Source organism: Apaloderma vittatum, unplaced genomic scaffold (genome assembly GCF_000703405.1).
Source record: "Apaloderma vittatum isolate BGI_N311 unplaced genomic scaffold, ASM70340v1 scaffold14982, whole genome shotgun sequence".
NCBI lineage: Eukaryota > Metazoa > Chordata > Aves > Trogoniformes > Trogonidae > Apaloderma > Apaloderma vittatum.
Genome location: NW_009702135.1, coordinates 15,642 through 28,864, shown reverse-complemented (window position 1 = coordinate 28,864; position 13,223 = coordinate 15,642). Strand labels below are relative to the sequence as shown.

The 13,223-nt window shown below is 39.2% G+C and overlaps 1 protein-coding gene across 1 annotated transcript in view; it reads right to left on the bottom strand.

Annotated features, from left to right (window-relative positions):
• The window catches only part of AVL9 (AVL9 homolog (S. cerevisiase)), a gene marked incomplete at its 5' end in the record, with an annotated part of 23,117 nt that extends 10,287 nt beyond the window's left edge, over positions 1–12,830 (bottom strand). The window contains 7 exons of the mRNA XM_009879444.1: positions 3,476–3,524; positions 4,916–4,956; positions 5,627–5,693; positions 6,075–6,164; positions 6,923–6,994; positions 8,723–8,808; positions 12,710–12,830. Of these exons, the coding sequence (XP_009877746.1) occupies positions 3,476–3,524; positions 4,916–4,956; positions 5,627–5,693; positions 6,075–6,164; positions 6,923–6,994; positions 8,723–8,808; positions 12,710–12,830 (526 nt within the window). The remainder of the gene's footprint in view (positions 1–3,475; positions 3,525–4,915; positions 4,957–5,626; positions 5,694–6,074; positions 6,165–6,922; positions 6,995–8,722; positions 8,809–12,709) is intronic.
• Positions 12,831–13,223: the final 393 nt, after the last annotated feature.

Below are 13,223 nucleotides of genomic sequence, written 5' to 3'. Positions count from 1 at the left end.
GAAAGAGTATGCAAGAGAGGAGAGCGGAATTAGGGAGAAGAGAATGAGAAAAATAAAATTACACTTAAGCATGACAAAGACAGAATAAACACATGCAAGCTATTCAAAGTATTGGTTTTTACATTATTTTAGAAAGTCTGTTTACCAAAAGCTCTTAAACCGGTTCAAAGTAAATATTTAAATGTCTATTATATCCTTCTATTTTATACACATGCTATATACATATATATATATATATGCATGTCATATATACTTGACAGTGATTCAGATTTTTCTGTCAGTCATTCAGAGTTTTTCCCCAAATTGATCCAGTTACTGAATGACTGACAGAAAAAAAATTGTTCCTGGCAAGACACATAATTTCTTTTTCATTTGTAGTATGTTAAAATGTCTGTCATAAATCAAAGAGGCCAAATAACCTCCACTCCAGGGCTGTGACAAAATCTTAAGCAAAACCATCTCTTTTAGGAAAAACATATTAAAGATATGCAGACAAAAGAAAGACAGGATAAATGCAGCATGCATTTATTACAGGTATCTTCCTGTAATTTTAAAAAAAAAAGATTTTTTTTGAAACAGAAGACATGAATGATTTAAGTAAAGTACTTAAGGCATAACATGGGAAAACAATCTCCTTTATTAAATCAGAGAGACTGGGATTAGTATATTAGCTAGTAATTCTAAAGGGAGGTGTCAAAAGCTAGCAGTCAAAGGAGAAACACAAGGTAGACTAGATATTACTACTGAAATTCCTCCAGGGAATTGCCTTCAGCAGGGAGGAAATAAAAAAAAACAAACAAACCAAACACCAAAACCCTACAAACAATTGAAAACAAAACAAAAAAACACAAAAAAACATGAAAGTCAACTTGTTTAACAATTGCATTTTTACATCCTCAAGCAGCACCATACTAAGAAAGCCACGAGCATTAGAGGGAATCACCAATGCAAATACAGAATAGTCTAACCGATGACTTTGCAGGCCATTTTAATAGGTATACCATGAAATTAAAAGTGCAAGTTTATGGACTTAGATTGAATAAAAGTCTTCTAAAGTGTTTTCCTAGCTTAAAGCAGAAGTGGCTGACAAACAATACCTCATATTCCAATAGTATTTGCAAGTCTACAAGCTAGTAAATGGATGGAAACAAGAGAAATACCTATGCAGTCTTAACACATATCAAACAACGTTTACCAGTTCCTTTGCTAGAAGTGGACTATGTACATTATCTTTATATACTTTTTTCTTTTTCCTGTGTTCAGAATAGGTGAATTAAAATTGCAACAGCCACAGAAAAAGCATGATGAGAAGAACAAGGTGCTCATCCGAGGAAAAAATTTTGGTCAATTGGAATAAAAAGAAGTCCAGCTTCTTTTAAGATGCCATTCCGTCACACGTGTATGAAGGATTCATGATATAATAGCAGTGCACTACAGCAGAAAACCTACAACAGCCCTACCAGTTTAGATTCTCAGATACCATGTATTCCTAGCCAAACTTATTTTTAGGCCTACAGAAATAATTAAGTCTATAAAGATGTACCTTGTTCTCAAGAAACCTATTCCAGTCTGGGTTTTCATTTGGGTATACCACTTAGATTTGTTCCATCAAGTCCCTCTGCCATCTTCCTGTCTATATGGGTGTACACTTCCTTAACGCTTCACAACCCTGTCAGATGGCCTACGACATCTAGATCAGCAAACTGGGTGGTCCTGGCAGCAGAAAGTCAAATGATCACCATCCAGAAGTAGTCTTTCAGCCTCATAACAGCTGAGAGGTGAAAATAAATTCCTTTAGTCTGTGGAAAGGCATCAACCAAATTGCTAGGGATTAAAAGAAATCTGTCTGTGGCATTCAGGGGTTTTTCAGCTCAAGGAAAACTGGCATTACTAATGGCTTCTTGCATATTAGAAGTCTTTGAACATACAGATTCCCACAGTTATTCTGAAGCCTTAACATCTGCCAGAACACAGGCAGTGCCAGAAAACCAAAACTCTTCCTTTTTGCAATCGCAAGTGTTGTCTTCCTGTTGGAGCTTAGGCAAAAACAAAACCAAAGCAACCTGCATATTTATTTAATAAGCCTCCACTTATTTTCAAAACAAACTTGTATGTTTGAGTCATATGAACATGCGTGGGAAACCCCCCTCCCCCCTCTTCCTGTGCGTTCTGACTTGTGGTTTGAGCACATTAAGAAAAGAACTGTAGCTCTATAAAGTGTTTTCTTTTTATATGTCCAAATGCTGAACTGACCTGATTAAATGCTATCATAAGTTTTTACACAGATCAGTAGGGATACTTTGCAAAATCTAAACTGGAAAAGATTTTTTCCATTTACATTTAAAAAAAATAAAAATCACTGTATACTTTCAGAATGTATTAAGTTATTTTTGGGAAAAACGCTTGCATATCGAGTCTTCATTAGATATACTTCTCCATTTGTGCTCCTACTAGGTCATAATCATATTTTCTCAAGTATATATTTTGCATAGCCTTCAATACAGCGGTCTTTAGCATATGGCTTTAAAAGTCATTTTTACTGTCTCACAAAAGATACTTATGCCTTAGATACAGACATTAAAAAACCCTACAGGTTAAGTCCTATTGACTTTCCAGTTGCAGCTAACAGGAAACTCTACTGTCCCTTCTCAGCACGTTGAAAAACCTGTGTTTTAACACAGAATGTTCACTGAAGAACCTTTGGGAAACTAAAGCAAAACTTGAAACAAAAGTATTAAAAAAGCAAAGCAAAACAAAACCCACACTTGCATAAATGTGTCTGGGAGCTGATACACAGTCATTTCACCGAAAGTTCTTGTTTCAGGGTATTAAATATGGACGCAGAAGAAAACAAGTGTATTTCCTATTTCACATCCACTTGTACATTTTGCATGTTCCACTTAAATTACTAAAACAGATTTGCTTCTGAGGCAGGAAGAGAGCCCGAAGACAACACTGAGCCTACATTTCAATAGTATTTACCGATTTACAGTCTGAATTCAGTTTGACCTAATAAAAACCTACTGTTTTGTGTCTCTTTATATTGTCTCCTGCAGGTGTCTGTGCAATTCTAGTCTGAAGGACACTTCTAGCATTTTCTCCCTTGTTATGCCTATTTAAAGCCCAAACCAGAAGTTCTGCTTACTGAATCCCTGTGAAGCTGCACGTTGCCTTTTAGGTGCCAGCACTTCCGATCAGTTCTGTCACACCGGTACGTATTTGCATTGCGTGTATCCTTTCTTATCTTTTATAACATGGTAAGTTTCTCCACTCTCATTTATTCACATTTTACCTATTCTGTCTGGGACAGCTATTAATAAGGCCAAGTGTAATATCTCAATTTATATACGGATGCAAAGTTGTTGATATGACTTCAGATGTTTTTATTTTACTTTAACTTGTTTTTCACTAGCATAGTCTAACTATGAAAAAAATTAAAAATTGCATTTCTATTTCAATTACCTGCTCAGCCTACAAAACGTTACCTTTTTTTCTAGAAGAATCAACTTAAAAAGGATCAAGACCTGAAAAAAACATAAAAAGCAAAAACATGGTGAGTGAACCAATGCCATTTATCAAAAATACTGTGCAAGCATAATCTCTTATTCAAGATTTCATGTTAATCACTGCAAAATTGCTAAATGATAAATCCATATGGCCAGTGAAAAAGAGTTCCAAAAACCTTTCTTCACCTAGGCACTCATTTTAAAATAGCATTTGAGATTCACAAAGAAAAACCTACACAAACAAGAATTGTGCAATTCAAATTTTACAAAGCCTATCGGAAAGAACATGTTGTGCAATTCCAGAATTTAAAAAAAAACAGTATGCAGTAAAGTGCATAAACGTAAGAGTTTCTCCACAGAAATACAGAAAAGAAGTCAGCAAAATACCAAGAATAACATTCACCTCACCTAATTTTAGGCATTTAGATGAGAAGTGGCTGTCTCGATTCTCTACACTCAAAGAAAAACACAGATGTCCTCCAGTCATGCGCCAGAAATGTCTAAGTTGAACAAAAATGAGTTCTACCTCAAAAATCTACTGAGCAGGTGGCAAATACACCATGCCCTGGTGAGGCCACACCTGGAATATTGCGTCCAGTTCTGGGCCCCTCAGTTCAAGGACAGGGAACTGCTTGAAAAAGTCCAGTGCAGAGCCACAAAGATGATGAAGGGAGTGGAACATCTGCCTTATGAGGAAAGGCGGAAGGAGCTGGGTCTCTTCAGCTTGGAGGAGACTGAGGGGAGCCAGGCTCTTCTCAGTGATGTCCAATGACAGGACAAGGGGCAGAGGATACAAGCTGGAACACAGGAGGTTCCACAAAAACATTAGGAAATACTTCTTTACTGTGAGGGTGACAGAGCCCTGGCACAGGCTGCCCAGGGAGGTTGTGGAGTCTCCTTCTCTGGAGACATTCAAAACCTGCCTGGATGTGTTCCTGTGTGACCTGCTGTAGGTGGTCCTGCTCTGGCAGTGGGGCTGGACTAGATGATCTTTCAAGGTCTCTTCCAAGCCCTGACAGTCTGTGATTCTGTGAAATCCAGACTCCAAATTTTATTTCCTTGATGCCTTTCAGTTAACAGAAGATTCTAAATGCTAGCTGTACCTTAGCTATGGGATACACACTCAATTTCATCAGCCATTAGGAAGAAGGAGAGGTGTAAGTCACCTCAGGTTCTGTGATGACAGAAATGGAAAAACGCTCCAAGTTGTACCTGCATGGACTCTAGCAATCTATCACATTCATCTAACAAGAAGCAGGAAATAGAAACCTGACCATAACTGAGATACGACTCACACTTTGGGAGAGGACTAAAGAAATGCCACACAAACTTAGAAATCTTCAGAGAATCCAGTATTTTACTCCACAAAGTAAGTGCTGTACTTTATCTATGTAGCGGCAAACACCTACCTTGTGTCTAAAGTGAAGAACAAGATCCCGAGGAGACAGACCTGAGATACCAAAAAGAGAGCAATTATTACAGTTTAATATCTAGCAGAGACATTAACTTCCTTCTTGTCATCATTTTTCAGGGGGAGGAGGACACCCATTATGCATTCTATGTGAACCTGGTTATTTCAGTTAGCAGAACTCATACTAAAATCTTCCTTTTGAGCAGGAGCAAGTTAAATCTACAGTGGAGACAATAATAATGTGTACAGTCATGGTCCAAGTTACTCCTCTTGCCTGCCACACAGCATTATGGAAACACTGAGGAAAACAGTACAGGGTGCCTTCAGGAAAAAAACAGGGAACAGTCAGAATCAAATGGGAGAAAATGGAGGAAAACCTGAGCTTCCCGCACCATCAAATAATTTCATCTAAAAATTAAGAAGCTACTCTTTCCTAAAAGCAGCAAAAGAAGTGCTTGCCAGACTGTTAGGTCAAGATGTAACATGGCTTTCAAGTTAGGCTTTCAACTTACAACTCCTACTTCCAAAAGGAACACCACCTTTATTTGACATTTATTTCAATCCATTATTAAATAAACAGATACAGATACAAGCACAGGCCTCTGGTGCTTAATCTGTTAATGTACCTGAACAAATTAGCTCAGGAAGGGAATGTGTTGATTAGTGTAACATTGTATCAACTGCTTGTACAAAAAAAAAAGTCACTTACCAAGATAAACTTGTGACCCTTCTAACAAAGTACTGCCCAAGGAACTGTTCATATGATCATACAGTTCCTGCAAAAGTTAGAACAAAGGTAAAAAAACCGCCACGATAACCAGAAGTTGTTAACACGGTCACACACAAACCCCTGAATAAATAAAATTAATTTATTCAAGGATTTCAACATCTTATTCCAGAAAAAAGGGTAAAATTTTACTAATGGAGTCAATGGAAATACAGGCTGACAATCACACTCCTTCTTGTGTTTCATTACAAATCTGAAAGCTGACCCTCCGTCAGATTCGTGTAGCTCATTTAGTTCACATTAGGTTATCACAAGAGTTGAATAACTGAAGGACCTATGCAAATAGGATACTTGAGCACTAACTTTTACACTAAAGCCCATAGCCATACACTGAAAGCTTTGTTCTATGTAGCTGTTACTTCAAAGTTACCTTTAGAATTGAAATTTGCGAGAAGTCTTTTTCTTCAAAATACGCATGTGTAATGAGTTGCAGCTTTGCCTGAAGTAACCCATACAAGGGCTTGGAAGAAAAACAAACACAAAACCACGTGAAGAAAACCGAGTCACTCATTCTGAACTTCAATCTTCTCCCATTCTTACCTTACAATACAGACACATTATTAGACATAGAGCTCATAGAGGTGCAGTCCTTAGTTGCTAACTTGCAGTATCTTTCATTTTAATTTCAAATTATGATAATTCTACTTTCTTTCCATTTGCACATCCCATCACATAACATCTTTCTGGAAAAGTGCTTTCCTGCTTTAATACTGCTTGTGCAGTTCCAGTCATAGTTCTTTCTTCAGCTTTATGCCCAGAAAGAATTTCTGTTCCCTGTCTGGTGACCACTAGCTTTTGCTAAATAGGTAGAAATACAAGATGCTTTTTCAAGAGTGCGCTGTACGTGTGACTGCCTTAAAACCCCATTCACAGCCGTCAATAGCCACTCTCTTCAGCTGTTAAAATGGCCAAACTCCTCAATCCTACTTCATTAAAGTTAGTAGCACTTAAGAATAATTAAAAGTGCAAGTGCAAGTCCCAGCCTTTGACAACTGGCAGACACTTTTACAACGACTCTTACAAGGAGATACCAATTCAAGGCAGCACACTCAAACGCTATAAGCCTTCCCATTCAATTTTACTTCAGCACTTTGTCAACCTCTCTAATGATTTAAAGAGAGACATTTGGAGCCAAAAGTTCAAAATAAGAGTAGGAAAAACAAATGACTTTTAATATGTTATTTGAAAGTGGTTTAGGAGCTATACAAACATTCTTACCAGCTGACTGAGAACACAGACACTTTTCTGTACTGTTTCTCGGGTGATGTCTGCTTGCCGTACTTTCAATGCCTAAGAAATAGAAGCATTACAGTATTTTTACCCACGCACAATTTAAAAAATCATTCTTTCCCGGGTCTAGTTGCCACATACCACCCCCCTATTAAAAAAAAAAAAAAAAAAGAAATCCTAAAATTGACTGCCTTTAACGGTGGAATATCCAAACCATGCAATGGCATGCCCTTATCACTGATATATCAGAGTTGTCTCTCTCACTGTGCACAGCAAAGATCCAAATACAGCTGTGATGTAGACAGAGGACTGCTTAAAAGACGGTAGCATGATAAAAAGGCAACAGCTTGGGATAAGGCAATGGCATTTTAATAACTCAGGGTAATATAACAGAAGAGAAATCACAACACATCACTCTTTCTTCTACAACTTTATTTGTGAAAATGGAACAGGCTGAAAAGTCTTTGCCTAGAAAATTTTTGCTTTATACTCAAGGATTTTCTTTGAGACATACATAAAATAAAGGAGGTATCATCTGCAAAATCAACTACATCCTCAGCACTTAACAGCAGGCCTAGAAACGGTGGGGGCAGAAATACAGCCAAGTGGTTCATCTAATTGTATAAAACACCGAGTGTGCAGACCGCTGCCCACATGTCAGAAAGGACAGATGGAATAAGTGCTAGAGCTGTCATGTGAAACACATTGCTTTGTATTTTACTGGTTTCAAAGTATTCATTTTAAACATCTATTATCCTCTTACTTGGTTACTAAACAGCATAAACTGGAATGAAGAGCACAATAAAGCAAATTTATCACGTAGTTAAATAAAGGAAGACTCTAAATCACAGAACACGGTGAAGACTGGCTGCAAAGATAATGAGTGAACTAAAATCAACATGGATTTAGTTCAAAGGAAATGGAATTAAAATCTGCATTTGTAAAATCTCTCCTATAGCATAAACAGGAAATATTATCAAGCATAAGCAGGAAATATAATCAAGGTATGATTAACAGAGTACATAATTTACATCTTAGGAATACAAGAGACTGTTAAAACTCAGACCGACATGGCATTCCAGATTCTTGGCCTTTCACTGGGAAAATGAGTAACTTGAGAACAAATTCACAATAGCCTCCTAATTTTACATGCACAGACCAGACTGTCATTACTGCTTTTGAAAATATGGGCAGATTCTAGTAGACCAAGTACACCATTTTCTCAGTGTTATCAGGTGCACACTGCACCTCTTATCAATTTTTCCAGCTTTACTGCTAAATAATTGTTCAGTATTGGTAAGCAGCTACAGTGAATGGCAAGATTAAGGTCTACTCTGCAAGTGTACCTCTGGCAAAGGAGGTAGATGAAGAGAAACATCCCTACGCTTGTGCGGTCAGATCCCAAGAAATACTCTAAAATTCTTCATGGTCACACACCAGAGAAATTGCAACTTTTCCCACCCAAGAGGCCCACTTCCTGGAAACATTATTTGGCTGTCTGACCGGCTGTCAGCTTCGTTTTGCTACTTGGTGATGATGCCTGAATTAGCTCTGAAGAACCAAAACACATTTTTCAGTTGCCTTGAACATTTCAAAAGATCACAGTATGCCTGCTGACGTAAGGGGAAGAAAGAACTCTCAAGCTCTGTAGCTACGTATTGGCACATTCTCATCAATTTTTAATAAAAGCCGATCATGCAGTTTGACTGTCGGTACAATGTAAGTCACCGAATTTTAGGGTTGTCAATGCATTATTTCATTAATATAAATCACAGCTGGGAAAGTTACCTTCGCTTCAATCTGCCTGTAGCAAGAGACGCCATACACTGTGGTTCGATCCTGACATCTCGGTGGCAAATGGAAAAAAACGGTATCTAAGAAAAGGAAAAGAGTGTTTTGTAAGTCACAAACAGGAGTTCAGTATTTTTATTTTCAGCATCACTTTTTTTATAAAAAAAGGTTTACTGCTGAAAATACTGGCACACACTTTCTGAGGCTTTTAAAACAGAAAAAGTCATCTGTAAAGCTATGTCTGCACCCAGATTAGTTTTTCAAATTGCAAGATGCTTTGCGGAAGAATCTCCAGCTGTACTAACAGTTATTCTGACAACAAACTCATGTTCAGCCTGACAAAGCCCACTGACAGGTTCTCAGAAGCGGCTACTGACAAAATAAATACATGAAGGAGGACACACACAGTTGAAAGATTAAAGTAGCTGCTATGACTGCCAAGGTAGATATCCATGTACCAGCATCGCTATGCTAACAAAATGAATTTGTGAATCCTTGTCTCAGACAAAATAATTACTGTTTCTCTGCAAGTGCGACATGAAAGAAAAAAACCCACTCTCTGTAAAATACAACAAAAGAAAGGTTTTTATGGCTTGAGATATATACACACATACATCTACACACATGCTACTGCTGCAAAAAAAGTTGCTAAGTCCCAAGTAAAGGAGAAGACATTACAACTGTTTACCTTGCAAAACATGAGTGGAATCTGTTTTGAAATCAATTATTAATTTTTTGTTTGCTTCACAGTAAGAAAGTGAACAGAAGTGACAATCCCATGTGCATGAAGTCAAGCATAAGGAGGGACTCTTGGCCACAAAGTTCACTCCCTTGAACAAGTTTAATTATGGAGATCACCTACGGGTTTAGAAAACCTTTAAACTATTTCCTGTACCAAGTCATCCTCTTTGCAAAAATGCAATACCAGTGGGAATTACTTTAAAACCCAAAAAAATCAATATCTAATAAAGCTCTAGTAAATGTAACATAACTATTTTCTGAAAGACTTTTGCCTGCTCTAAGTACATGTGTATTCTTGCCTACAAGACACAAGGATATACATCAGTTTTGTTGCCATGTTCTTTCTTACCAGAAAATACGCATCAATAATCTTTTAGTGTGGCAATAAAAATGCGTAAAGTTGAACATTAACTGGGATGGTACTGAGACAAGAAAGAACAGGTAAGTGCAGCTACTTATGATTTTCTTAGCTTTGAATGTAACCTACTTCTTGTAAGCATTTAAACCCATGTGTTGCCTGATCTAGTCGAGAGGTGGCATCCCTGGCGGCAGGGAGGCTGGATTAAAATGATCTCTAAGGTCCCTTCCACCTTAGGCCATTCTATGATTCTATGATTCAACAATACAGAAATTGAATAAAAATCATGATCCAGAGCACAGAGATTCATTGCTACTAGGAAAGGGATTATTTTTATGTTACTTCCTTTGCTTCCAAATGACATCTCTGGAAGCTGGAGAATTAGGAAGCTAAGTATATCAAGTTAAAAAAATAATTTTATTAAAAGTGGTATTAAAGGGTTTCTGTGATTTTGCTGTTTTAAGTGACTTCCTTGTTCACTGTTATGCAGAAAAAAAGATGAAGTAACTGAATGTGTGTATAAATGTCATGGTGATGAACTGAACTGCTGTGAAATCATAGAATCATAGACTGGCCTAATGCAAGATTAAACAAACAAAAAAAAAAACAAAAAAACCAAACCAAAACTGCCGTGAACTTGCTGGTAACTACAAGGCAAATGAATCATTCTGTCTTTATTCTGCTGACAAATACACTACAGCTCCTGTTCCTGTCCTTTGTATTTGCTAGCTTTCAAAGCATGGGATTCTACAGACAGTGAATGACTTGTAAGTCATTTTAAGAATCTCTAAACTAGTGGAGGGGACAAAAATAAATCATAATGACTAGATATATTTCAAAGCCGAACTTTAGAATTTCTTATTTCCCCTGACCTCAAAATTGGATTAGGTTTTACTTAAGAGTTTATCCCCCTTCAAAGAACTTCTGAGAACACCAGTGGTCTTGTTTTGCACTAGGACTACACATAAGTGAAGTTTTATTGATGAAGATTTCTTGATGCAGAAGGTACATCTTTATGATCTACTTTCACTTCAAACTCTGAAGCACACGTCATGAGCAATGTATTTTCACAGAATCACAGAAAGTTACGGGTTGGAAGGGACCTCAAAAGATCATCTAGTCCAACACCCCTGCCAAAGCTGCATCACCTAGAGCAGGTCACACAGGAACACATCCAGGCGGGTTTTGAATGGCTCCAGAGAAGGAGACTCCACAACCTCTCTGGGCAGCCTGTGCCAGGGCTCTGTCACCCTCACAGGGAAAAAGTTTTTCCTAACGTTTTTGCGGAACCTCATATGCTCCAGCTTGCACCCATTGTCATTGGACATCACTGAAAAGAGGGCTCTATCCTCCTGACACTCACCTTTTACATATTTATAAACTGGAAATGAGAGGACTCCAGGGAGACCTCATAGCAGCCTTCCAGTATGTGAAGGGAGCCTACAAGAAGGCTGGGGAGGGACTTTTTACAAGGGCCTGTAGTGATAGGACAAGGGGTAGTGGGTGGAAGCTGGAAGAGTGTAGGTTTAGACTAAATATAAGGAAGAACATAGGAGGTTCCACAAAAATATTAGAAAAAACTTTTTCCACTGTGAGGGTGACAGGCTGCCCAGGGAGGTTGTGGAGTCTGCTTCTCTGGAGACATTCAAAACCCGCCTGGATGCGTTCCTGTGTGACCTACTGTAGGTGATCCTGCTCTGGCGGGGGTGCTGGACTAGATGATCTTTTGAAGTCCCTTCCAATCCCTGACATTCTGTGATTCTGTGAAGGTCTTTACCCTCAGGGTGGTGAGTCACTGCAACAGGTTGCCCAGGGAGGTTGTGGGCGCTCCATCCCTGGAAGCGTTCAAGGCTAGGCTGGATGGAGCACTGAGAAATGTGATGTAAGTGGAGATCTTCCTGCCATGGCAGGGGATTTGGAACTAGATGATCTTTGAGATCCCTTCAAACCCAAATCATTCTATGATAAACATTAACAAGGTCACCCCTCAGCCTCCTCCTCTCCAAGCTAAAGAGACCCAGATCCTTCAGCCTTTCCTCACAATGGAGAGATGTTCCACTTCCTTCATCATCTTTGTGGCTCTGCACTGGACTCTCTCAAGCAGTTCCGTGTCCTTCTTGAACTGAGGGGCCCAGAACTGGACACATTCCAGATGTGGCCTCACCAGGGCAGAGGAGAGGGGGATGAGAACCTCTCTCAACCTACTAGCTACTCCCTTTCTAATACACCCCAGGATGCCCTTGGCCTTCTTGGCCACAAGGGCACATTGCTGGCTCATGGGCATCCTGCTGTCCACTAGAACTCCCAGGTCCCTTTCTCCTACACTGCTCTCCAGCAGTTCAGTCTCCAACCTATACTGGCACATGGAGTTTTTCATTACCAAATGCAAGACTCTACACTTGCCCTTGTATTTCACAAAATTTCTCCCTGCCCAACTCCCCAGCCTGTCTAGGTCTCGCTGAATGGCAGCACAGCCTTCTGGTGTGTCAGCCACTCCTCCCAGTTTTGTGTCATCAGCAAACTTGCTGACAATGCACTCTATTCCCTCATCCAGGCTGCTGATGAATATATAGAATAGTACTAGCCCCAGTACTGAACCCTGAGGGACTCCACTAGATACAGGCCTCCAACTAGACTCTGTCCCACTGACCACATCTGTCTGACTTTTTTCCTTCAGCCAGTTCACAATCCACCTCTCTACCTGATGATCCAGACCACACTTCCTCAGTTTAGCTATGAGGATGCTGTGGGAGATGGTGTAGCTTAAACAAAAAGTACAGGAAATCTGATAGCGGAAAAGAATTGTTGATCAATGTTCAGATATCAGGATTTTTATTTCAGTTGCAGTAGAAGTCGTACATAGAAATTCCTCTCTCATTTCTTACCTTCCTGATAGTTGTGAGCGCCATCCGGTAAGGCGAGAAATGGCAGGTATTTCCATTCTTCTGGTAAACTGTGGCTGTCATGTCCTTCACCAGGCTTTAGGGGAGGATAGGAGAATTCAACCTAAACAAGCAAACAGTGAGGAGGCAAAGAGAGAATAGATTACTCTTACTAAACAAGCAAGTCCCTGTGATTCATCGTAGCACCTTTTCTTAGAACCACAGGACATCTTCGTATGGAAGAGACCTTCAAGATCGTTGAGTCCAACCTTTTCCTAGCCCTATCAACACCACTAAACCATGTCCCTCAACACAACATCTACCCGTCTCTTAAACACCTCCAGGGATGGCGAATCAACCACCTCTCCGGGCAGGCTGTTCCAATGCCTGACAACCCATTCAGTAAATAAAATTTTCCTAATATCCAACCTGACTCTCCTCTGGCACAACTTTAGGCCATTTCCCCTTGTCCTATCACTTGCCACTCAGGAGAACAGACCAAACCCCGCCTCTCTGC